General features: G+C 34.6%; 2 protein-coding genes and 1 pseudogene across 5 annotated transcripts; all 3 read left to right on the forward strand.

Moving 5' to 3' along the window:
* Nucleotides 1-3,209: 3,209 nt before the first annotated feature.
* Nucleotides 3,210-6,976, forward strand: LOC146909964 (E3 ubiquitin-protein ligase SINAT2-like). Of its 2 annotated transcripts, none has more exons than XM_085722499.1 (5): nucleotides 3,210-3,328; nucleotides 4,387-4,528; nucleotides 4,681-4,975; nucleotides 5,330-5,716; nucleotides 6,497-6,976. In XM_085722499.1, exons 3-5 carry the CDS (start codon nucleotides 4,751-4,753, stop codon nucleotides 6,815-6,817), a joined length of 933 nt encoding a protein of 310 aa, XP_085578625.1. In that variant the 5' UTR covers nucleotides 3,210-3,328; nucleotides 4,387-4,528; nucleotides 4,681-4,750; the 3' UTR covers nucleotides 6,818-6,976. The 2 variants fall into 2 exon arrangements, with proteins under 2 accessions (XP_085578625.1, XP_085578626.1); XM_085722500.1 differs by lacking the exon at nucleotides 3,210-3,328 and adding an exon at nucleotides 3,648-3,741.
* Nucleotides 6,977-8,540: 1,564 nt separating this feature from the next.
* Nucleotides 8,541-12,509, forward strand: LOC146909965 (Protein kinase superfamily protein). 2 transcript variants are annotated; one of them, XM_085722497.1, is made up of 8 exons: nucleotides 8,541-8,753; nucleotides 9,269-9,431; nucleotides 9,689-9,945; nucleotides 10,035-10,161; nucleotides 10,422-10,695; nucleotides 10,958-11,090; nucleotides 11,205-11,291; nucleotides 12,145-12,509. In XM_085722497.1, the coding sequence occupies exons 2-8, from the start codon at nucleotides 9,326-9,328 to the stop codon at nucleotides 12,268-12,270; spliced, it is 1,110 nt and encodes a 369-aa protein (XP_085578623.1). In that variant the 5' UTR covers nucleotides 8,541-8,753; nucleotides 9,269-9,325; the 3' UTR covers nucleotides 12,271-12,509. The 2 variants fall into 2 exon arrangements, with proteins under 2 accessions (XP_085578623.1, XP_085578624.1); XM_085722498.1 differs by lacking the exon at nucleotides 8,541-8,753 and having other exon boundaries at nucleotides 9,319-9,431; nucleotides 9,673-9,945.
* A 4,583-nt stretch (nucleotides 12,510-17,092) lies between these two features.
* On the forward strand, nucleotides 17,093-24,659 carry LOC146909966 (uncharacterized; annotated as a pseudogene). The gene is made up of 8 exons (XR_015017851.1): nucleotides 17,093-17,451; nucleotides 18,496-18,861; nucleotides 18,940-19,199; nucleotides 20,841-20,982; nucleotides 21,182-21,553; nucleotides 21,690-21,821; nucleotides 21,893-22,021; nucleotides 22,134-24,659. The product of XR_015017851.1 is annotated as an uncharacterized LOC146909966 (transcript).
* Nucleotides 24,660-25,712: the final 1,053 nt, after the last annotated feature.

The following is a 25,712-nucleotide window of genomic DNA, read 5'->3' on the forward strand; positions in this document are numbered from 1 at the left end:
TACTTTCCAGGCCCCCTAATTTCGAGTCAAAAAGTAAACTTAGGGGGCTAAAATTGCCATGAGGGGCTAAAATTGCCATGAGGGGCTAAAATTGCAACAAAAAGTAAACTTAGAGGGCTTGGAAAGAGTTGTTTTTATTAGGAGGCCAAAATCACAACTTTGGGAAACTTAGGGGGCCAAAAATGTAATTAAGCCTTTTTTTTAAGAAGACAAGTTTTTTGAAATAAAACCCAAAAAAGCTCGACTTGAAAGGGAAAAAGAACCTAAAATCTTCTTTTCTTTTTCGACCTCACTCTTAATTTTGAAACAAAACTCTCAATCTAACCAAAGATAGAAGAATTCAGGTTACACTCACCTTCGTCGACGACATTTTCTTCTTCCTTCATCAACGATGTTCTCTTGTTATTTGTCAAAATATTGTGAAAACTGTTGTTGCTAATGATGATGTGCAAAGTGGTGGTGGAGGATAAAATAATCAAAGTTAGGTTACGATTAATGACGAATAAGGTGTTTTATCTGCGGTTGAGTTTGATGGTCGATGGTCAAGATGTTTGTGAAGATGATGGTGATGATGACGTTGGTGGTGATTTTGATGATGAACAAGAATACATAGGAGCTTTGGATGTTTGAAGCCATTAGATATACTCCCTCCGTCCCAAAATGTAACCAAAAAAGGGGGTCAATATAAGTTGATGTATCTGATACAAATTTTGAACAAAACACATTCTTTTATTGACCAATTTTTGCTTACATTTTGGGACGGAGGGAGTATATTTTATGATTTTTGGGTACATATAGTAGCCAATTAGGAAGGAACTAGGACCTTTTCTACTTTGTTTCTTCTAATGTGGCCTTTTTTTGTTAAAATGTTTATTATGGAGTTTGAAATTTTAATTTTTATGTTAATTGATGTCATATTATAAATATATATGTCATTTCTACCACTTACATATATTTTTAAAGTCAATTTTATTTTTTCATATACTATACAAGTTTGCGAGTTGAGTCTACAAACCATTTTCAAGTATGTGTAGACTTGCGAGTTTGACAATTTTTTTATAGGTGCATTATTCAATGTTGTACGGGAATTTTTGTAAAATCTCCCTATCCCACCAAACTTAAGGGAATGAGCCTCTAATTTACCTTGCGAAACAAAAGTGATATGTAGCCATCTATAAGTTAAATACCAAAGTTGACCATACAAATTGCATTGAAAAAAATAAGCGATCCTGATCTTCCACTATATCACAACCAACCGAACAGGAAACATCCATTTTTGCCAAGATGTGACGTATAAACAAGTTGTCTTTAGTTGCAAAGTCTATTCAGAAAACAACCTCCACACAAAAATATTGACTTTGAGTGGGACCGCTTTAAGCCACAAAATATGATTACGACCGCCATTGTCAACAACTTCAACATCTATCAAATAATTGCATGTACTTATGACGTGTACCGTTGGGAGGAATGAAGCTTTCAAACCCTCCTCCCACGCGAACAATCTTCTTCTCCATTTTCACGCATCACCATCTACCCCTCAACGCAAACCATACATCTCTGCAACAATGAATAGTCTGCTAGATTGAACATCTAGTAAGGATCCAACAAGCCACAGATACCTCCAAAACAACATATACATCCCGTCTCCCACCACTCTTTGAATATTGTTTAACAACCACTGCTCCTCAACCATGCCTTTCCATGTTCTAATATGATTCAAGTTCTGCCACCAAGCCGATCTCCCACTTCCTCCAAAACATAACCTCCCACCTTCCTCACCATACCTCACACTCAACACTTTATACCACAAACTCTCCCTTTCCTCCAACACCCTCCTGACCCATTCACATAATAAAGATAAATTAAAATCTTTCAACCTTCTAACCCCAAATCTCCATTCTCTCTTTAATATTTTTTTTTTTTCAAAATCTATCTATTTTAGACAAGGAGGTAAAACATAAATAAGTTAAAAAAATATATTTGTTTTAAAATGATTTTTATGTGTAATAAACAAACAAAAATAGCTTTAATTTTTCTTGTTTGTTAAATATCTATTTTTTTAAAGTTGAAATAATCACTCCTTTTAGTGTTGCTTTGTCCTCATTTTTTTCCTTTTTTTGTTTCTTTCGAGTTTTCTTGAGAACGTGTTTAAGGGGGCAGCGTACTATCCATTTTTCTTTGAATCATGCCTACTGCCAAACTTAGTTAATTTCATTTAACTACTCCATCCGTTTCAAAATGAGTGTCGTTTTAGGTGTTTACACACATATTAAGAAATGCAATGATTAAGAGAAAGAGAATGATTATTTTACCAAATTATCCTTACTAACTATTGGTTAGTTTTAAAAGTAATACTTTGGAAGTAGTGTGCAGAGTATTAATTGGAGGGTACAATTGAAAAGAAAAAGTTATTATTGCATTGGAAACCGAAAGCGACACTCATTTTGAAACAATTTTTTTTACTAAAGCGACACTCATTTTGAAACGGAGGGAGTATTTTTTAAGCTTTGAATCAAGCCTACTGCCTCACATGTAATTTGTAACAAATAAAAAACTTAGCAAAAGTTCACTAAGTTTATGTTTGGTCTCACTTTTAGATGTTCTAGAAATAATTTTTAAGTGCAAAAAACAATTCTAATTTGGAACAAACATACACTTATAATTAAGCTGAACTACCCAAACGATTTATACACTCTAATTAGGAACAAATTATTTGATTTTTATTTTTGATAGATAACCAAGTATTTGATTAAATATGGTATTATATTTTTTTTGGCCGATTTCTGAATCACAAAAACTCTATTCTCATGAGAATCACACGGTTAAAAAGAAGAAATTTTTTTTTTTTTTTTTTTAAAAAGTTACCCTTTCATTAACGGAAAACAAATGTAGAAAAATTGATGTGAAAGGACACAAGAAAAAGGTTGTAAAAAGAAAAACCTAAAAAGAACAAAAAAAGAAAAGAAAAGAAAAAGACAATTAATTGTGTTTTAATTTTAAATTTTTAACTTTTTGTAATTTTAAACGTCGCGTGCGGGAAGAGTCACAGGACCACCCTTGTTATCTTGGCAACGTATCGTTGAAAAGAAAAATAGCAGAAACAAAAAATATTACCAAAAATTACTTTTTGGTAATATTTCAAATTAAACAAATAAAAAAGAGAAAGAAGAGAGAGAAAGATAAATAACTCAACGAAAGAAACATAGCAGAAAACAAGAAACAAAAATCTTAACGATTTCGAAACAGAAGAAACAACAACGTTGTTGTGTTGGTCAACTCAACAACATCATCCATAATCGATACCAACAAACACACACTTTTTTTTCTGGTAATTTCCGCAACTTCAGGAGCTCTTTTTTCCAAATGTTCCATTTTTGCATTATGTTTTTATTAATCTCAAGTTTTTATTTTTATTGTTTTTGACACGCATGGATATAAATAAGACTTGGAATTCTCAATCGGGTGTTTGTTTTTATTTGATATTTTGTTTGACATGGTGTTTATATGTTGTGGTTTTTTGTTTTTTCCCTTGATTGGTATGGTTTTGGATTTTTTTGTTTTCAGATTTGTCTTCACTTGCTGACTTTTTATTGGTTTGTCAAATTGTGATTCTATTTATGGCTTGCCTTGGATACTTGTTTGTCATGAATTGTTAAATTGTAGTTTTTGAGATTTTGAATTTCATTTTTTATCTTTCTTGTTTTGTTCCAGTTTTTGATTGGTTTGTTTGATGGTTCCAAGGTAGTGTTCTTTCAAAGCTAACTACACTTTTGATGCTGGTTGAATTTCTGAGTTTTTATTTGTTTCTATGATTTTGGTCTGTTTTATGGTTAATTTAAATGTAGAAGAGATATGGAATGTTAATCTCTTTTGTAACTCTGTGTCTTGTGAAATTGAAGGAAAAATTCTTCAGATTGCTACTATGAAGCAAAATTTGTTTGCGTCCATAGTGTTGCAATAGAAGTATAAGGCACTAAGATCTGGGACAAGATTATTGTTTACTCTTATGATTTTATGTTCTGTCTATGTTTATTCTATTGTACTCCTCAAGTTGAAGTACTTTGCAACTTTCATATAAACTTGCCAATAGTATAGAAGTTGGAATGCTGTATTGTTTGGTAATCAATATATGTTCCACTTGTCTTCTGAGATATGTAGTGATTAGTGAGGCATATGGATTGGAATTTGGAATATAATTTGCTAGATATATGCAAAATTAAATTATATTTGTGGTGTGCTTTAATTATGACTTCAGTTTTAATATCTATAACATGCAAAAAGTGTTAAAATTTATACATCTCAGCGATGTTTTGAGTTTGAGAGGTTCTGTTAACAGATTTCACTTTTGTGTAACTAACGTTGCTTGATGTTGTTGTCATGTTTCAGGCATGCTTTTTTTTCTTGACTCGCTGGATCTTGGTGAGCACTACCAAAAATAGTTATTTCTTACATGTTAAGTGTTGGCCAGAGACTTTTGGGCGTGAATGTAGCTTACTCGTGCTAGATTATCCTAGGGAAACTCTATAAGGTATTATTCTGACTGAAAAAGCGCATCATAATTGTCCTCGCATTGCGTGTGCATTTGAATTTCATATTTTGAACTAAAGAATATCAAAAGTTGACTATAGTAGCTTTTACTCTGCAAAGTTCTTATGCACTAACCATTTTGCTACTTAACAGTTGTAGCATGCCACAAAAATAAACTCAAAGCTAAAGAAATTGGAAAGAAATCCTTTAGATCGGATCAGAAATGGCTCCGGGAGGAGGTATTTTCAAAGAAGTTCTCGAGTCTCACCTCTTGACTTCAGATTATGAAACAGGCAAGGCTAAATCTGAAGCCAAGATTAACTGTTCACTTACAAAATCCACTAGTGTTGGATTGAATGGAAAGCACGGAACTAGTTCAAAGAATGGTGTGCATGACTTACTCGGGTGCCCTGTCTGCAACAATTTGATGTATCCTCCAATTCACCAGGTGCACTGCTTGCAATTTCTATCTTTTCTTCAAGCGTCTATTCATGTTTCGGGAAAACCTTTTTTCAAATGCGCTATTGCACACATTAAAGTTGTGAAGTTATCATAGTTATCTATTCAATTTATTTGTTAAGCAAGTTACATGATAGCTTTTTGAGTTTAATAAAGTAAAGTGAATATTTTAGAGTCATACCAAGCGATAATAAACAGATAAAAACCTTTAGTTTATAGGTATTTCACTGTCACTTTCTATTGTGAGTTTAGTTCGAATTCCAATAATAGTTACCAATATTGTAATATCCTGCTAAATTTAAAATTTCTAATATTTCTGTTTTGTATGCATTGTGTGTTTCAGTGTCCAAATGGCCATACGTTATGTTCAAATTGTAAGATTGAAGTCCATAATCTCTGTCCCACCTGTCACCATGATCTTGGGAATATAAGGTGTTTGGCTCTGGAGAAAGTGGCTGAATCTTTGGAGCTTCCTTGCAGATATCAGAGTCTAGGGTGTAATGATATTTTCCCTTACTATGCAAAGCTTAAACATGAGCAAAATTGTGGATTTCGTCCATACAATTGTCCCTATGCTGGATCTGAGTGCTCCGTTATGGGTGACATTCCATCTCTTGTTGATCATCTCAAGGATGAACACAAGGTTGACATGCATGATGGATTCACCTTCAATCATCGATATGTCAAAACAAACCCACATGAAGTTGAAAATGCCACATGGATGCTCACTGTAAGTGACTCAATGGCCTGTTTGTTGATCTGACTGTCTATATCTTCTAGATTAGCATTTTTGCATGTTATGTTTATTATTTAATTTTTAAAAATCTCAGTCATATCTTATAACACGTGACATTTAATTTTACGTTCACAATGGCCATACTTGTTTTGTTCAATAGAGGCCAAGATTACACTACTTTTTAATAAAAACTTGCTTCTATTGGCTGCTTAACCAATGCCCCTGCAGTACTGTTTAACATTCTCCTTTTTATTATCTGCAACTGCAAGTGGTGTTGGCAGTTTCTTAATTAGTCATGCTTTCTGAGAAGCACCTCACTAAGTATTGAATATAGATGACATGACATACACTTAGGCATGTGCTCTTTTGACTTTTGATGAATAATTTTAAGTTTTAACTCATCCAATTTAGTTGCATGGTTTTATTTGTTTTTTCTTTTTCTGCTTGATCTTCATCTAAATATTTCCTTAGTCTAAAGCTATGGTATATAGGTTCTGCTTTGGTCTTCTGTATTGTGACTGTGACCTCATTTTTAACTTCTAGTCTAAGATTTACAAATGTAACAAATCAGAGGGAGGAAATGCAAAGTAGCTACAACTTGATGGTTTGAAGACGATAAATCGCATTGGAAAGATAACAAATGTGATACATAAGTCGCTATTTCTAGGGAGCTTATCACATTGATGAACCAACTAATAAATATTTGAAGTAACTCAAACTAACTTTTATTCTAACATAAAACCCCTCTTGCATTTCAAATTCTTTGGCTTTCAGGTTTTCAATTGCTATGGAAAGCATTTCTGTTTGCACTTTGAGGCTTTCCAGCTTGGTACAGCTCCAGTTTTTATGGCCTTCTTACGGTTTATGGGCGATGACAACGAATCAAAAAAATTCAGTTACAGCTTAGAAGTCGGTGCATATGGGCGCAAACTTATATGGCAAGGAATTCCTAGGAGCATACGCGACAGTCATAGTAAAGTTAGAGATAGTCAAGATGGACTAATAATTCAGAGGAATCAAGCCCTTTATTTTTCGGGTGGGGATAAACAGGAGTTGAAATTGAGAATCACCGGTCGTATATGGAAAGAAGATTGAGAGATGTAAATATGATAATAATGTATTAAGCGTGAAGGATGTTCGAGTGATCATTGTATAGAGCTTATTACGGGTTGTTGTAAGATTTTGCTCTCTGGCAAAGTGTATCACTTATGATCTATTTATATCTTCATATATAGATTCTCTTTCAATTCCACACATCTTAGAGGTGAGGGTTACTTGTGATTTGTCCTTCAGCTTTCTTTCACTTTTATCTTTTAATTACACTTTTTGAGATGTCAAATTATTTATTGTATGAAGGATATTTTGGTAGTATGATTCCAGTATATGTAAAAACGAAGTCACAATTCAAAGGATTAAAATACTTTCAAATGTTAACTTTCAGAAAACATTTTCTATACGTTTAAAGTTATGCTTTCTGTCTTGACCAAAATAAAATAAAGTTATGCTTTCTGAAGCGTTCAAGATAAAAAATAAATGTGTTATCAAAGCAAACTTGCAAATTGGTGAATGGATGGGAAAATATGGGGAGAGCAGAAAGCAACGGCTGGAGTGTAAAACAGTTTTATTAAGCTTGAAATTACTTTTAATCGACTCACTTGAAAAAAGGAAAAGAAAGTTGACCCAATAAATTTTTTGCTAAAAAAGAAGTTACTCAGACACTTAGATGAGATGTCACGAGTCTCTTCTAGCTTAACCAAGGTCCTGGGTTCGATTTCAGCTTTAGACATGCAGCAGTGTTAAAAACTCTTAGGGAGAAGGTCCCATGAAACTCGAGATATTAGTCTTTACAATTGTGCTAGTGTTTTTTTACAAGAAAGATAATAATATTCGGCTAACCCCGGTAGTTTTTACACATGACATATGATTTTAGCCAAGAGGTTATATGTCTTTTGTTATTTGTAAGGTGATTGCTCCATGCACCTCGTAGATTGCTCAACATCTAAAATAATTTGATTTGAAGTTATGATTAGATGTAAAAAAATGTGGATCGTATCTCCTGATAGGTTTTGTGTGATTGGAAGTTACGATCCAATAAATCGAAAGAACTTTTGAGCAACGATCCAATAAATCAAAAGGACTTTTTAGCAAAATTGAGGGATTTGTAGAGCAATTTTCTTATTGTAATATTTATTTATGTCATGTTATTTTTTGTCATTTTAGAATACAAATGGAGGATTAGTTATTTTTACTCCAACGTCCCTATTTATTCTCAACCTACCTAATTATTCCATTAATTATCATACTAAGAACATCTCTATTAAAGATATCTAAGTGAGTTTCACAAAACAACAAGCCTTTCTTTATTTTTTCTCCTCATTAGAGGAAACATAATGTGACATAGATGATGTAAAGATTATTCCATAGATTTTATTTATAATAATAATAGCTCATATCAAAATGAAACTTTTTTCTTTTTTATAAGGGATTTTTTTTTAGGCATATTAAAAATGAAACATTGTTTTTATGACGAACGAAACATGTAAACGACTTTAGATGATCACATATTTTGTGGAGTTATAGCCCAAATTAGTTATAGTACTATATGGTTTGATTACCTCTTCAAACAAACTAGTATGGTTTTATTATTTTGTAGTTATGAGCATTTGAATTTCAGTTGTGTTTTGCTGTGTGTGAATGAGAATAGCAAAACATGAAGAGAGCACTAAAATAGAATGTAACAAGCGAATAACATGCATCTATGGTCACATTTTTTTCATCACCAACCAATATTCCCGCAAAACACAACAAAACATGCCTCGTTCTTCCAAAACGGACCTTCATTATACTACACCAAATTAAACTCTTCTTCCTCCTCCTCCTTCTACATGCATGCATTTCTTTTCCAGAAATATCATTGTAATGTAATTAATATTGTACATAATATATTTTTTTTCCTTCTTTTTGTCATCAACCTATTTTCTTGTCAAATAGTCCTATTGAGCTTCCGGTTGGATCCGGTAACGCGTTAGAGGTAATCTTCATTTATGTCTTTCATTTGTATGCTGCTTGCGGATTTTGTTATGTTATGATGCCACAAAACACAGTTATAACCCTGCATTTCTTTTTGTTAATTGGCAGGCAAGTTTTCTTATTAGGGACTTGGATTGTATCCATAAACAATTAATTTATTTTTTATTCAATGTTAAATAAAATTGTGCCTATTTTTTTTTTTTTTTTTGAAACTTGGTATCAGGCACCAACTAATTAAATGGATCAATCTCACCGCCCACTAGCAGGAATTGTGCCTATTGTTTCGTGATGTGTATCGGTGTTATTTATGTTTGTGCCTTGATCATAAAAGAATATACACGGTTAACTTTTAATTGATTTTGTGTTTGTGCTGTCTATCCAAAAGTATATTGAATCCGAGAAAAGTTATTGAGATTTCATAATTGAAATGCAAAGCCATGAACATCATTCTTCCCCAGTTGCACAATGTGATTTGTCTTTATTTTCAACTGGTGCACTAAATTGTCTTATTTTCAGGTGATTCATTATTAAAGTCAATGGGTTATTGAGAGTGGATCTAGGAGTATTTGAAGTATGTTGTGTTGCGGAGGTGCAGAAGAAGATACCAGCGGTCCACCTTCAAACCAATACGCTGCACCATCAAGAGGGGGTAATGCATATGGCGGCGGCGGCGGTGGAGGTAATTAATAATCTCTTCATTTTTATCTATTCATCTTTACTTCTTTTTCTTTGTATCTAGAAGGCTTCAACCTTAGTGTTTTTGCATTTATTGCCAAAATAAGTTCTGTTTGCTTTTGGACAGTCACAGAGCAATTTTAAGCCAAAGTATAAGAATTTCATTTTGCATGTGATAGCTATAGTGATTGAACGTGATCCTATATAATGTTATGAAATGATTTGAATGTGATAATTTTGAGTAGCCTTGTATGAATATAGGCAATGATAGAGGAGAGCCAAGGAGCAACATTACCAAGAGTGGTGGTCCACAGAAAGTATTACCAATTGAGATACCCTCCATATCGTTGGCTGAGTTAAATAGATTAACAGGAAACTTTGGTTCAAAGGCCTTCATTGGTGAAGGTTCGTATGGAAGGGTTTACTATGCAAAAATGAATGATGGTATTGAAGTTGCAATCAAAAGGCTGGATACAAGTTCTTCGCCTGATTCTGACTCCAACGACTTCGCTGCTCAGGTAAGAAAAAATTATTTAAAGCAGTGTTTTGGCTCTTGGTGTTGTCACTCATATTCATATTGCATTGTGTTACTATATGGATTTCGCAGTTATCAGTTGTTTCAAGACTCAAGCATGACAATTTTGTAGAGTTGACTGGATATTGTCTAGAAGCAGACAACAGAATTTTGGTTTATCAATATGCAAGTTTGGGTTCTTTGCATGATGTATTACATGGTAGGCCTATAACCATATAATTTTAATCGAGAAACACAACTTTTAACGCTCTTTCCAACACACTCCCTTTTAATAATAAAAAATCATATAGCTTTTACCAACTTTATGTGAGATTCACATGATTTGAGTAAGACACGTTTAAATTTCAATTAATAGAAGGGAGTGCTGGAAATAGTGTTACAGAATATGTTGCTAGCACTTGTTTTGTTAAGTATATAGTTCAGGTTCCTTGATTAAAACCAAGGCTTTTGCTTTTGCAGGAAGGAAGGGTGTACAAGGTGCCGAACCTGGTCCAGTTTTAAGCTGGAACCAGAGAGCGAAAATTGCATTTGGTGCGGCAAAAGGCCTAGAGTTTCTTCATGAAAAGGTTCAGCCTTCTATAGTTCACCGCGATGTTCGATCCAGCAATGTCTTGTTATTCAATGACTATGAGGCCAAGATTGCTGATTTCAGCTTGACAAATCAGTCTTCAGATACGGCAGCTCGGCTACATTCAACAAGAGTCTTGGGAACATTTGGCTATCATGCTCCAGAGTATACCTTTTACTTTTACATTTCTTTTATTTTGAGATCAAGTTATAGTGAATAATGAATTATCCTTAAAAAGGGTTGAGTTAATATATAACTTGCACTATAATTTTTCATTATACTTAACTGTCACATAACTAATCATAGCCATAATCTTATATGAAAAATGAAGAATATGGTATGCGGACATTAATAAACACTATCCTTTCTTATATTAGTTAGGTCAATATATTTTTGTTGTTTTGATAGTGATTGATTTCATCTTCAGGTATGCAATGACAGGGCAGATAACACAAAAAAGTGATGTTTATAGTTTTGGAGTTGTGCTTTTAGAACTCTTGACTGGAAGAAAGCCAGTAGACCACACAATGCCTAAAGGGCAACAAAGTCTTGTGACTTGGGTATGTTTATCCCTAATTTGTTCATTCTTCTGAAGTTTAATGAGCTAATTGGTTTGTTTTCTGTTGTATAATCTACTATTTTTCCAATGTGTTTTTTTCAATAACCTATTTCAGGCAACTCCAAGGTTGAGTGAGGACAAAGTGAAACAATGTGTGGATCCTAAGCTAAACAATGACTACCCCCCAAAGGCAATTGCTAAGGTTTGCTCCTTCCTTATTTTTGAATGGTTTGTCTGGATTTAGAAAATGTTTTCTGTTTTTACTTTTGATTGCAGAATTGTTACTGTTTTTCATTATGTTTTCAAAGATTTGCAAAGGAAAGAGTGCAAATAATTTGTACAAACGAGTGAATAGGCAAATTGATCCTCAAAATTGTACGCATTGGTCAAGATTGGTATTGGTTTTAGCAAATTGACAAATACACCTCTAAAATTGGAAAGTCTTGGTCAAAATAGTCTCTTTGTTAACTTCCACCATGCAAAGATTATGACATGATACACTAATAGGACATGTTGTTCTTCCACGTTGATCTCACGTCAATGTCACCAGACCAAATACTATTAGGTCATCTTAGGGACTAATTTGTCAAGTAATCGAGTCGCTACGCAATTTTAATTACCGACAAATATGTTCCTACGATGATCTAAATTTCATATGCAAGTTAGTCCCTAATGAATTGACATTGATGAAGGATCAATATGCAATGTCACATGTTCAATTAATGTTTCATATCATAGTCTCTAACGACAAAAGTTAACAAAGATATCATTTTGAAATACATTTGACATTAGGGATGTATTTTTGAAGTCGCAAAGAATGAGTGACTATTTTAAATGATGATTACAATTTCAACTTAGAGGACTAATTTGCCTATTCACTCTTTTACAATTCTTCGAAAACATGAAACAAAGTGATAACAAAGAACAAATTTGCATTAAAAGTGAGAATAGAAAATAGAGGACAGAAAATAATTTATTCAACCCAACATACCTTAAACTAAGATAGTTCCAAGATACTTTGAAACTATGACTGATCATTTGATGTGGATATGTAGTTGGCAGCTGTTGCAGCACTGTGTGTGCAATATGAAGCTGATTTCCGGCCAAACATGACAATTGTTGTCAAAGCTCTCCAGCCACTTCTCAATGCAAAACCGGCTGGTCCTGACTCTAATGCTTGACATGTCATTGAATTATCAAGAGTAAAAAAAAATTGAGCATAATGTTGAACTTAGATTGCTTGGTCACCTATTCAATAGGAAATATACATGTATGATAGAGATCATGGAAAAAGAAATTTCAAAGACCTTTTGCCTTAGTTGAAACTGTCATTCACCTTTTGATTTGCTTAGCTTGTGCTATATGATATAGTACACTTTTTATTTGGTGAATCAATTACAATATTCGACATTCGTTGCCACTTATGATCATTTACCCCCAAGTCCCCGTAAGGATTTATGTCCCTTATAGGAAGACGTTTCTATGGACATCTAAGATGTGTATCAATTAAAATATTCGACATTCGTTGCCACTTATGATCAATCACTCTTAAGCCCCCTGTAAGGATTTATCTCCCTTGTATGTTTACTAGCATACGATAAAAAACTTTCAATGTAAATTTTATTACTATGGTTCGAGTCAACCACACCAGAAAAATTTCCAATGCAAATTTTATCTACATGCCTCGAATCAACATTAAAACATTTTTACTATGATTCAAGTCAACCAATCCAAAAATTTTCCAAAATACATTTTATACTACAAGACTCAAGTCATATTGCAACATGAATCGAGTCAACATATCTACAAATTTAGAACCACGTGTTTTGAAAGATGTATGAGATAAAAATATATTTTCTTAGAAGCTATGATCAAAAACAATCATTGAATGATACATTTTACTTTCAATTCTAATCTACACAGTTTTAACATCAAATCAATCAAACCATACTATCCTAAGCAAAGAAACATGTACTCACATACTTCCCTCTTTTTGATGATATTTTTTTATGGTGAAAGACATTATTAATGTAAAACTTACTCCTCTTGAATGTGTGCACGTTAGTTGTGAAATTTAGGAAATACTACGTAGAAATTTCCCCTCCTTTAACATTTATTAAAAAGAGGAAAAGACAAACATCTTTATCTTTTCTTTAAAAGAGGAAATTTAGGAAATATTACGTAGATAGTCTAACCTAACCCTAATCCCGCCCTTTTAGGCAGGTATAATTAATTTTTATGAAAAAAATGGTTTGCAAAAAATCAAACCGGGTAACATATGACAACAATTCACAATTTTCACTGCTAGGCTACTCTCATTCTTGCTGAACTCTTTTTGCTTACATCAAACCAAAGATGAATCACATCCCATCCCAAGTATTGAATATCAAGGACTCGTCTCTTGGGGTTTCCAACAATTGCAGCCCAATGCAGGGTCGGGTGAGGCATTTTCCAATAAAAAAATTACATAAGTTTTATGAAATAAATAAATAAAAATCCAATTTATGAAAATAAATAAATAAAAATCCAAATTTGTTGGAGCCAAGAGTTGAATCACGGACCAAGAGCCCTTTGCTTTAAACAACTGAACTAGAAAAACATTCAATGATAAGTTTTCATATACAATATTTTGAGTATTACTTTTCCCACCCTATGGTCTTCTCGCGCGCCCTGCAAAAATTCCAAATATACCCCCGGTCCGGATTATATAATCCGGACAAGATTGCTAGTGATTTCCGGAAAACGTACTCCGGACCAGATGCTATGTGCTTTTTTGTGTCTTTCTTTGATGTCAAGGGTCTCTGTTGACCGTTATATGAACCCCACACAAGCTGCAATGCAATTGCAGGGTTCATAGGAACGGTCAACAATGACCATGACACCACAAACACTCCTACAAAACTTAATTTTTTTGAAGAGAATGGAAGAAAAGAGGTGAAGTGAAGAATGAAGGTATTTGTTGAAGATGGAAGCCTATTTATAGCCTAAAACAAGTCCTAGGTCATTAATACAGTCAATGAAAACGTGTTAGTGGTTGTAACCGTCCAAACCCACATTAATGACTCTCTTTCAAAAGTGCTGAATCATTCTGGATTATACATTCCGGAATGTCCTTAGCCCTACAAAGAAGTGCAAACTTTTCCTTCATTCACACCATAATCGCATTAATCCGGAAAATAAAACCCGAAAACCAAAGGTGAATTCCGGATTGTATTTTTCGGACCGCGTCAGTGTCATGGCCGGTGGTCTGCACCACACGTTTTTGACATTGGTCAAGTCAAAAAAAACGTGTTTTACCACGTTTTTTGACTGCATTTATGGCTTCCCAACCATTTTTCACCCTCCCCTCCCTATAAATACCCTTCCAAACCCCACCATTTCTCACACCATCCCTCTCCTCCTCTTCTTCCTTCTACAACCATGGTTTTCCATCGTTGGCCTTTCATAGATAAGGGTCTCGTTGAAAACTTTCAGGGTTTGTATGAACGGTCAATGAAGATGGAACCGCGCTGCAACGAAGGGCGGTTCATCTGAGGGTCATGTGGGTCAGTGTGGTTCTTAGCTTCGCCTGTCTGGGCGTAAGTCTGAGCACCCCCCACCTCCCTCAGGGGCATTGGTTTCTTCTTCCCACCCTCCTCTTCCCCCCTGCTCCGGTTTTCCTCCAATAGCCAAGCTACTACTATGTCCTATCACATAGCAGTGGTTAGACTCTTAGGAGATTAGAATTAGGCTCTTAGGAGATTAGAAATAGTTTTAAGATCTTATGTAATAAGCTTAAAAAGCTTGAACATTATTGTAATGTATTGTTCATATATTAATAAAATGAGTTGTTTTTATGTTTGTGTCTTTTTATTTCTGTTTTTTATTTTATTCGGATTTTATTTTACGAATTGTAAAGCTTAAAATTGCAAAAGTTCTACTAAAATACTATTCCGGATTTTAAAATCCGGAAACATCTGAAGAATACTAACAATACGTTCCGGAATACGTAATCCAGATCAGGGGTAAAATTGGAAAAAAATAGGGCGCGCGAGGAAAGGCATAGGGTGGGAAAAGTAATACTCTAATATTTTTATAAGTGAATTGAAAAATTTTGTGGCCTTATTACAAACAAAAATTTTGGGGCCTAAACCTTTGCTTAGGCCATGTGGCCTTGACCCAAAACTGCATTACATCTTGAAATCCACAAACTAGCAAATTTCTTCTACAAGAAGTTGTGACTGAAAAACCTTTCTTCCACATTTTTACGTGTAAAGCAACCCTATCACATAAATGGTGGAATTGTGCACATAAGTGAGTTTCAATTTAAAAAACAAGCTCTTCCCTTGTGTATTCAATAAGGAAAAGATTAGAAGGACAAATTGGCACGTCAATAAAAAATAACCGCGTGTTACACTCAATGTGGCTCACTGTTTGTCGTGTCATCTAACATGTATGAAAATGTGACGTTAGTAATTAATTTTCTTCTTCTTTTGAGGGACTAAAATTAGAAATTGCTCATATCACATGAACTAAAAGAGTTCTTTATCCCCTTTTCTATTATATTTATGTGATTTTTTCTTTCATTTTCAAGATATCACACATTTTTCAAAAAATGAAGAATATACTCCATCCGTTTCAAAATGAGTGTCGTTTTAGGTGTTTGCACACATATTAAGAAATGCAATGATTAAGAGAAAGATAATGGTTATTTTACCAAATTATCCTTATTAACTATTGGTTAGTTTTAAAAGTAATACTTTGGAAGTAGTGTGCAGAGTATTAATTGGAGGGTACAATTGAAAAGAAAAAGTTATTATTGCATTGGAAACTGAAAACAACACTAATTTTGAAACAATTTTTTTTGCCTAAAGCGACACTCATTTTGAAACGGAGGGAGTATCTTACACGAAAAAAAAAAAGATATCTTACACGCAAAACTTATTTCTCTGTGATGTTTTTTGGTACAACATTTCATGTGAGTTATTAGATTGTTTTTTCCTTTTCTCTTACCTTATTCAAAATCCTACTCTAGACGTTATCGTGCAATCAAGCTTTGGAGCATTGTGCAAAAAGAGACGAGTTTCTCACTTAATCTAATACTAGTATACAATTGACTATGCGGTAATAGTACCAAACGTAGAAGATTCAATTTTGTGCTTTCTTGCTACCATTTTTTTATAAGGAAAAAAAAACTAATGCGAGTTTATTTTAATTATTATTTTGTTATATTATTTGGGGGCTAAGTATTTTGTTTTTGACATAGGGTTAAGTATTTGCTGATAAAGAAATTGCAGAGATCGTAGTGGTAGATATTGTAGATTTGTGTGAAAGACTGCGTGTTTAAACATAGCACACCTCATTCATAATAAAATTAAAATTAATTATAATTAATGCTAATTAAACATAAACGATGGGACAACTAGCAAATTATAACATTTGATTATTTGCTTTTCGTAATTGATTTTATCGGTAAAGATATACATTTACATTTTTCAAAGGGTCTAGTGGTGTTTATTAAGTTGTGCACATCAATTACAATATTTAGCGATCAATATATTTTTTTTTTTTGAGGGAGCGATCAATATAATTTATTAAACCTTTATCCTCATAACTCCTTATTATTTATAAACACGTATTCTCATCATTCATTACTACTTATAGACATTTAATGATGTCCGTTACAAAGTCTTAAAAATCCACTCAGTCAAAAGAAAAAGTCCACTCAGTCAATTAAATGTGATTAGGGTTATAGAGTATGGAGTTTTGTAGGATTAATTGATATTTTTTTGGTTACATAGGATTAATTGATATACATAAACACAAGAAAATTTCTAAATTTATAAAAAAGATAGATAAAAAGTAAAAATAAAATAAAAGATATAATAATAATGTGTTTATTGTTTTTTGTTATGAGTGACAAAAAAAAATCCATTTCAATTTCGATTTCTCTTACCAATACACCAAAAAAAAATCCATCTCCTCACAAATATATATATACACATTCATTTCACACAAGCAGTCGCTCGCTTGCACACACCACCAAATCTCATCGTCATCTACCGTCGTCATCGCCATCCACCAAAACCCTTACCGATCGCCGCCGTTTTCCGCCAATCCTTCCGCCGTCACTTTCATTTCGATCTACTTCCTCTTCACCGTTTCAATTATTCATTCATTTTAATTTTCACTTTTTTACTTTCCGTTTCGATTCATATCTATTTCGCAGACTCCGTTACGATTGATATGAACAACCAGTGAATTATACAGTTATGAAAATGCCATCAGTAGCGAACAGGAACGAACAATTCACTAATTTAGTGTCTGTTAATCAATTTTGGTCGAATAATTGTGGCGATGTTAGCTTCAATCAGCTTCAGAAGGTATAATCTATTTTATTATTATTTTTTGATTTTTTTTAAATATATGTATTTATTTAATTTAATTTTAGTTTAATATTACTGTTAGATCACTGTTTTATATTGATTTTTCTGTTAATAGTGATGATTTACTTGGCTTTGTATTGGATCCTACTGTTGAGCCAATTTTTCCATTTATTTCTCAGGGTTTTAATGTATTGTTCTTCTGCGCAATGTGTTTATTTATGTTTGATTAGGGTTGGTATTAAATATTAATGATACTTTTAGCTGAGTCAGTAACTTATCTGCAGTGAAGTAAACAAAAATCATAGTTGCACCGTATCGGCGTTTGACACGTGTTTGTGTTAGATACATTGGATTGGATAACCCGGCGTATATTTACTATTTTCCATTTCCATTTTTTATATTTAGATAATGATATAGATAGGATATCACAGTGACCAGATACATTGCACAGTGTTTGCGGCGATGTTTACTTCATTTATTTACAACCTTTGTAGCACCGACTCTTCTGACGGAAAACGTGTCTGGTGGCCGGTGTCCGACACCTACACAACACCGAGACATATGGTTATATAATTAATTCATTTTTTTTCTTTCAATTTTTTTACTAGTGTCGGTGTCTATGTCAGTGATTCATAATTTACAACTACAAATTTTGACCATCGAAACAATTGTGTCTCTAATAATTATGGTTGTGCTTTTGTTAATGTTTAGTAATTTTACATGTTTTACCCCTGCTAGGCATCGTCTTCATCCAATGTTTTTGATTTTTTTCTCTTATTCCCTCGTCTATTTCATACTGTAGTTGTATCCTTGTCATATCTGTGCTTATCTTATTCATGATTGTTAGCAACTATCAAAGATACTGCAATATGGTAGGAGGAAAAGGAAAGTGCATCCATAGGAGAACTGATATTAAATAACAGTGAAATTGTTTCTGAACTGAGTCATGCTACATACATTACATTGTTCTCTTGATCAAGTTGCAATTTCTGACATACTTATCTTGTCTCTTATTCAGTGTTTTATGTTATTTTGATACAGTTCTGGAGTGAATTGTCACTACAAGCTCGGCAAGAACTCCTGAGGATTGACAAGCAATCATTTTTTGAGCAAGCTCGTAAAAATATGTACTGCTCCAGGTGCAATGGATTGCTTCTTGACGGATTTTTGCAGATTGTTATGTATGGGAAATCTTTGCAGCAAGGGGTGGTTGCTCAATTTCCTGGCAACACACTCAGAGGTTTGAAAAAGCAAAATAATGGTGGATCAAGCATTACAAAAGCGTGCCAAGATGAAATTCAGGATCCAACTGGCCTTCCTTGGGGAGGTCTGACCACAACGCGTGAGGGCTCATTAACGCTTATGAACTGCTACTTGCATTCAAAGTCTCTAAAAGGGTTGCAAATTGTAAGTGAAACACATTTAAACTGGATCCTCACACAATTCTTTTTCGCTCTTTGGTGGCTAAGCACTTGTTCTTGTTAGGTCTTTGATGGGGCACGCGATAGGGAGCGGGAAAGAGAACTGCTTTATCCCGATGCATGTGGTGGGTCAGGCCGTGGTTGGATTAGCCAAGGAATTGTGAGTTATGGCAGAGGACATGGAACAAGAGAAACATGCGCCTTGCACACTGCCAGACTTTCATGTGATACACTGGTAGATTTTTGGTCAGCACTGGGAGAGGAGACTCGATTTTCTCTTCTAAGGATGAAGGAAGAAGATTTTATTGAGCGACTTATGCACAGGTGTCTATTTGTATATTCCTTACACTGTTTTATGCATTAGACAAGTGAAGATTGTTATGGTGGGATAATAACATAAATACTGAAACTAGAATAGAGTAAGTCATACAGAAACTGATATACAAAGAATGAGAATCTGTGATCTGCCCCTGAACGGTTTAAATTTTCCGAATATCATTGTCATGATTGTGATCCGAGCTATCTATTTTATGTCCCTAAAAGGTCAGATGGAAATATGAGAAAATTATTTTGGGTGCTAAATAGTTTTACCATTTATATGCAAGTAGATAAAAGTGCTCAATGTGGTACTTAGGCCATAAGGCTCTCCCACCTAATGGACTAGTGCGTTGTGGGCTTAAGTCCTAACAATTGGCGCTCTTCCTAGTGAAGCTTCTAAAAAGGAAAGGGCTTCCATCTGATCAGTGCCAATAGAGTGAAAACCGCCGTGGATGTCGACTCTTTAAAAAGCCGCCGTGGACGTCGACTCTTAAAGGGTGTGGCAATGTTAGGAGTCCCACATTGAGTAGTTAAATATGTTCAACGTGGTACTTAAGCCATGAGGCTCTCCCACCTAATGGACTAGTCTTAGGCGTTGGGGTATCCTTGAGCTTAAGTCCTAACAGTAATAGACTATCTGTTGGATTCTAGGATAATGAGGCTGCTGGTTTGCAGTTTGTTGCTGAAAGATGAACATGGAATTCTGTCATAGGTATTGAACTGAAAACTGCTAGCAACATTATCCTGATGCAGTAAATGTGGAGTAATATGCTTGGAAAAGTTTATATTTACATAATTCAGTCAGATGTATAGGAAATATTTTAGGGTTTGGTTGGGAGTGGGTTTTTGTAGGGTTTTGGAGGGCTAAGTCTATATTTTGAAATATATTTGATAATTAAAAAAAGTTAAAAAAAAATTATATGATAATGATGGTTTTGTCCCGAAAAGGACTTAAAAGGATTAGATAATGCATGATAAGAATATTACCCAAAAGGATTCAGACTGTGATAGGACAGCCTTCACTTATGACATATTGCATGGAGGGAACATGTGGGCTGAATACATAAGTAGTTTGGGTAAGAAAATGATTTTGTATGTTTAATGAACTTTTTTGTCTGTAAACATGGACAAATACATAAAAAAGGGCTAAGCTATCCAAGAGTTCTTGTCATGCAATTTTTGAGAGGATAAATTAGAAGATAAGCTATTATCGGTATTGAGATGCAGTTGGTAATTATTTTTGTGATGATACCAAATTCATGGACCTTGGGTTAAGAGCATCAAAGGAATAAAGCAATGCTTTATGTTCTATCCTGATAACTTAAAATTTCCAACATTGTCTCTGGTGTTGCTTTCTACCAGTATCATAGAGTGGGTCTTCATGCCGTTAGAGAAATTTATTTCTTTTGATTCATAAGTCTACTCTTTTCCAGCATTATGGTTTATTTCTCATTCAATTATATAAAGGAAGTGCTACTCCTTTATGTCAATCATGATTTAATTTATTTACCCATCCTTTGAAACTTGATATGGAGCTTTACTTCAAGGCAGTATTATGATATCTGTTTAGTTCTTTCTTTCCCTGTACTCATACATAACTATATGTTTTATGATTTCATCTTTACTAATAAGTTACTTGTCTACCAGGTTTGATAGCAAGAGATTTTGCCGAGATTGTAGAAGAAATGTTATTCGAGAATTCAAGGAACTAAAGGAACTGAAACGCATGCGCAGAGAACCTCGTTGCAGCAGCTGGTTTTGTGTTGCTGACTCGGCCTTTCAGTATGAGGTGTGACTTTCATGTTTCTATGCTTCTGTAATATCAGTTTTGGTTGAGATCCTAGGGGAAGAGTCTACAAAGTATCATTCCTATGTTTTTTTTTTTACAAAGTATCATTCCTATGTTTTTTTTTTTTTACCAAACTACCATTGACAACTTGAGTAGATATTTTACCTAGCCCAAACATTCATCAATTTGCTTTCATCAGGTATCAGATGACTCAGTTCAAGCTGATTGGCGTCAGACATTTCCAGATGCTTTGGGTACCTACCATCACTTTGAGTGGGCTGTGGGCACAAGTGAAGGAAAATCTGACATTTTGGAATTTAAAAGTGTTGGATTGAATGGATTTGCCAAAGCTGGCAACCTTGATCTTGATGGTTTGAGTGCATGTTTCATCACTCTCCGAGCTTGGAGATTAGATGGACGATGTACCGAACTTTGTGTTAAGGCTCACTCATTGAAAGGTCAGCAGTGTGTTCATTGCAGACTAATTGTAGGAGATGGTTATGTCAGAATTACAAAAGGGGAAAGTATCCGAAGATTCTTTGAGCATGCTGAAGAGGCCGAGGAGGATGAGGTAATACACGATTCAGCAAGGAAATAAACTTCCTTGCTAGTTATAACATAAATAATGTGATAGTGTGATTTTGATAAGTATTCACGAGGAATTTGTCAGACGAAGTAACACATTATTATTTAATATATGCTTCTAGGACGATGATTCAGTTGACAAGGATGGAAACGAGCTTGATGGAGAATGCTCTCGTCCTCAAAAGCATGCAAAAAGCCCTGAACTGGCTCGTGAATTTCTGCTAGATGCTGCTACTGTTATTTTCAAAGAGCAGGCATGTTTATCATTAATTTTATTTTCTCATGGCTCTGTCTTGTTCAGCCACTGACTGTGTTATCCTTTCAGGTTGAAAAAGCTTTCAGAGAAGGAACAGCACGCCAAAATGCCCACAGCATATTTGTCTGTCTTGCACTAAAACTGCTGGAGGAACGAGTGCGTGTAGCTTGCAAAGAAATCATTACATTAGAAAAGCAGGTCTGAGTTTTTATGATTTTTTGAAAAAGACTTCTGGATATTAATTAAAAGAATATGCCTGTTTATATGTTGAGTTACACTTACTAAATCCTAGTTATATGGTTGTCTACAGATGAAACTTCTTGAAGAAGAAGAAAAAGAAAAACGTGAAGAAGAAGAACGCAAAGAGAGGAGAAGGACAAAGGAAAGGGAGAAAAAACTTCGAAGGAAGGAGAGACTAAAAGGAAAGGAAAAAGACAGAGAAAAAACATGTTCTGAATCAAATGATATTCTTTGTACTTCAGAAATCTCAAAAGAAGAATTGGCTGCAGGTGCTGATGTGGATGAGAATAATCTTATTAGTTGCAAGAATTCAGCTGTTGAAACAGATGAAGTCAATCTTCTGAGTGACAATTCCCATAACATCCAAGATAAAGAATTCTCCAGTGAGAATGATACTTTGAGAACACAACACTTCTCTGATGATGATTGTGATGAAGAAAATTCCAATACAAATGACGAGACAGGTCAGCAGTTTACAATTGAACAAACAATGCATTCTCATCAAAGACTGAGATGCAGGAAAGAATTTCAACCGGATCATATGCCTTTCAAGCGGTCCGACAGACGCCAATATGCCATTGTTTCTGACAATGGTGTGATGGTTGGAAAAACCGAGTCAAGACATTATGGAGAGAATTTTTTGACATCACCAAGGGGAGTTAATGGGTTGAATAGGCAATCAAGAGTAAGTGTTCCTGCAAAATCCAATGGTCGAAATGTGAGTCCGAAGTATGGTGAGAAATTTTACAGTTCCAGTAACCGGATGAATGAAAGATGTGATATTCATTCTTGCAGCTGTAGTCCAAATAATGAATATAAGATGAGGGTTGAGCAACATTCTCCTTTGACAAGAGCTAGTAGGGAGTCAAAACCTGCCAGTCAATCTGAGTCTGCTAAGCAGTTTTATCGGGGTAGTAAGTACGATCAAGTAGACTATATGCATGAGAATAATGGAAGGCCCAAAAGCAAAATCATTTTGGGGAACTATCCCAGCAGGGATTTGTTGCAATCAAAAAAGGTTTGGGAGCCTACGGAATCTCTGAAGAAATATCACCACAGTAATTCAGACTCTGATGTTGTTTTGAGGTCCGCCAAAGTTCAAGAAGCTCAGCCTGATCTGATCAAGCCATCTATTGGGGAAAGTGTTGGTTCAGGTGAAAATGATAACGAGAACTGTAATTCAAAGCAATTAAGTAGCATGGATGCAGGCTGTCAAAATGATTACCATGTTAAAGTTGAAGGTTCTTGTTGCTCTACAGAAATTTCTTCTGAGGAACCTGGAAAATGCCCAACTGGAGGCTCTGCCTTGAACAACTCTTCTGATCCTACTCAAAGTAGTCCGTTTAGTTCTGACAACTGCTCATCATGTCTAAGTGAGGGTGACAACAATACAACCTCATCAAACCATGAAAATCAAGAATCCTCAGCCACATCAGATTCTGAAGATGTTAGCCAACAATCTGAAGTTAGAGATAATTCAGCTTGTGTGGAAAACGTGTTGTCTGATTGTCATGAAGTTGCGATGGAGAATAACCAGAATGCAAATGGTGAGTGTTTGTCCAGAAGTTCAAGTTCACTGACTGGTGCATCCTTTGATGGAACAAGAAGTGATGCATCGGGGAATTTTGTGGAAATTGGCCATAGTTTTGGTAATGGATTTTCCACCACTAATGTGTGTTCTCAACCTCAAAACCTGTTTCCCCCGGTGTCAAATCAAAATATTCAATTTCCAGCGTTTCAAGCTCCTTCAACAATGGGTTATTTCCATCAAAATCCAGTTTCATGGCCAGCAGCTCCAACAAATGGGTTGATGCCCTTCGCACACCCTAATCATTACTTGTATGCTGGCCCTCTTGGATATGGCTTAAATGAAGATCCCTGCTTCTGCTTGCAGTATGGTTCCTTGCAGCAACCAACGCCCTTGTTTAACCCTGCCATTCCAGTTTATCAGCCAGTTGCCAGAGCTAAGGTCTTAAATGCAGAGGAATGGGCACAAGTTTCCAAGCCAGCTTCCTTGCAAGAGCATATTAATGGATCTATTGCAGAAAGAGCTGTTTCTTCTGGAAATAATTTGAAAACACCAGTATACAATGGAGAAGTTAAACATGATCGTTCTGCCAAGTCACAAGAGAATAACGGTGACTTTTCCCTGTTTCATTTTGGTGGCCCTGTAGCCCTCTCAACAGGTTGTAAATCGGCTCTTGCATCTTCAAATGGTGATGCTGTTGGTGATTTTAGCTTGAAAAGTTCAGCCGATCATGCAGAGAAGGTCCATACTTGCAATAAGAAAGACACCACCACCATGGAGGAATACAATTTGTTTGCTGCAAGTAATAACTTAAGGTTTTCAATTTTCTAAAATGATTAAGTGAGAAGTATAAAGGTGGCTGTTGCTGAATTCAGTCCCTATCTTCATATATGATAGATTGAGATTTGAATACTTTGTTATTCGGTAAACAATAAGCTTCCTTCAGCAATTTTCAACCTTTAACATATAGTTTGATTAGTTAATTGTTGCACAGTTTGTGCCGAATTTTTTTCTTCGTTGTAGAGAAAGATTTTGAGAGTGTTGGTATTCTGAAGGGTTTTTTCATTACTACTTTGCAGTTCTTTCTGTTTTGTTGAAACAAAGCAGTTTTCATGAAAGCTTTGTTGGAGTTTTTGAGCTGAAGATATCAATCCGATTTAAGTGATTTCTTGATTCACTCTAATGATTTTTCTCCCATGAAAAAGCGTTCCAGTAATTGAATTCCAACTTAGATCCTTTCATTTTTTCTTTTTTGAAGTTAACTTAGATCCTTTCATGTGTATCTCACATGATGCATTTTTATTTTTGCAACGAATTTTGAAATCTGATGCCCAAGAGTTTAAGTCTAGAAGTAATCTGGTGTGTAGCCTGGAAGTGATATTTTCACACTTGCTCTGTTTTCTTTCTTTTTATCTGGTGTTTTTGTCCTTCTAAGAAGAAACCTAGGGCTTGTTTGTCAAGAAAAAGAACTTGCTTATGTGCTGACGTCTCATAGGATTCAAAATCTAACGAAATAGAAGCAGTTCTTAACATATGCTAAGTTGGTGGTATCTAGTAATTTTAGAGATCCCACACAACTTGCTTCTAATGAGAAATATAAGAACACATCTAACATACATTACAACATACTCTTTTCTATCAATTGAAAGTCACATGAGATCCACATAATTTAGTGGGACCTATATGAATTTTAACCTATAGAAGAGTTTGTTGAGATATGTGTTTGAGGGTGTGTTCTTCATTATTCAAAAATTTAATGGTATGCTAAGTTTTTGATGTGCATATGTGATTATGTGAAGTCTAATAGTGATGGATTAATAGGAGAGACCAACGTGGATGAATGACGATTTGGGGCATTCAAGGAGAATGACTTTTTTTTTTTTTTTTAAAGAATTCAAGGAGAATGACTTTTTTTTTTTTTTTGAAAGATCAAGGAGAATGACTATAACCATCGTAATTGGGATATTTAACTCTCCAATAGCACGCCTAAGTATGCTCCACTATTAGTCATCTACTTGGACTAATCAACGTCTACCTAGGGGTTGAATTATTTATCTGGTTTGAGTTAAAGATTAAAGGATGTGAAGGTCCGGTTTGAGCTAAGGGTTAAAAGAGGTGAAA

This window comes from Medicago sativa, chromosome 7, assembly GCF_051527215.1.
Source record: "Medicago sativa cultivar Bolivia chromosome 7, Bolivia_mono, whole genome shotgun sequence".
NCBI lineage: Eukaryota > Viridiplantae > Streptophyta > Magnoliopsida > Fabales > Fabaceae > Medicago > Medicago sativa.

What these genes read in the sequence shown, in the direction of transcription:
- LOC146909964 (XM_085722499.1), top strand. Translation starts at nt 4,751, where the DNA reads ATGGCTCCGGGAGGAGGTATTTTCAAAGAAGTTCTCGAGTCTCACCTC. An exon ending in TGTATCCTCCAATTCACCAG is followed by an intron (nt 4,976 to 5,329) that starts GTGCACTGCTTG and finishes TGTGTGTTTCAG; the next exon opens with TGTCCAAATGGCCATACGTT. An exon ending in ATGCCACATGGATGCTCACT is followed by an intron (nt 5,717 to 6,496) that starts GTAAGTGACTCA and finishes TTTGGCTTTCAG; the next exon opens with GTTTTCAATTGCTATGGAAA.
- LOC146909965 (XM_085722497.1), top strand. Translation starts at nt 9,326, where the DNA reads ATGTTGTGTTGCGGAGGTGCAGAAGAAGATACCAGCGGTCCACCTTCA. An exon ending in TTTGCATGATGTATTACATG is followed by an intron (nt 10,162 to 10,421) that starts GTAGGCCTATAA and finishes TTGCTTTTGCAG; the next exon opens with GAAGGAAGGGTGTACAAGGT. An exon ending in CCCCAAAGGCAATTGCTAAG is followed by an intron (nt 11,292 to 12,144) that starts GTTTGCTCCTTC and finishes GTGGATATGTAG; the next exon opens with TTGGCAGCTGTTGCAGCACT.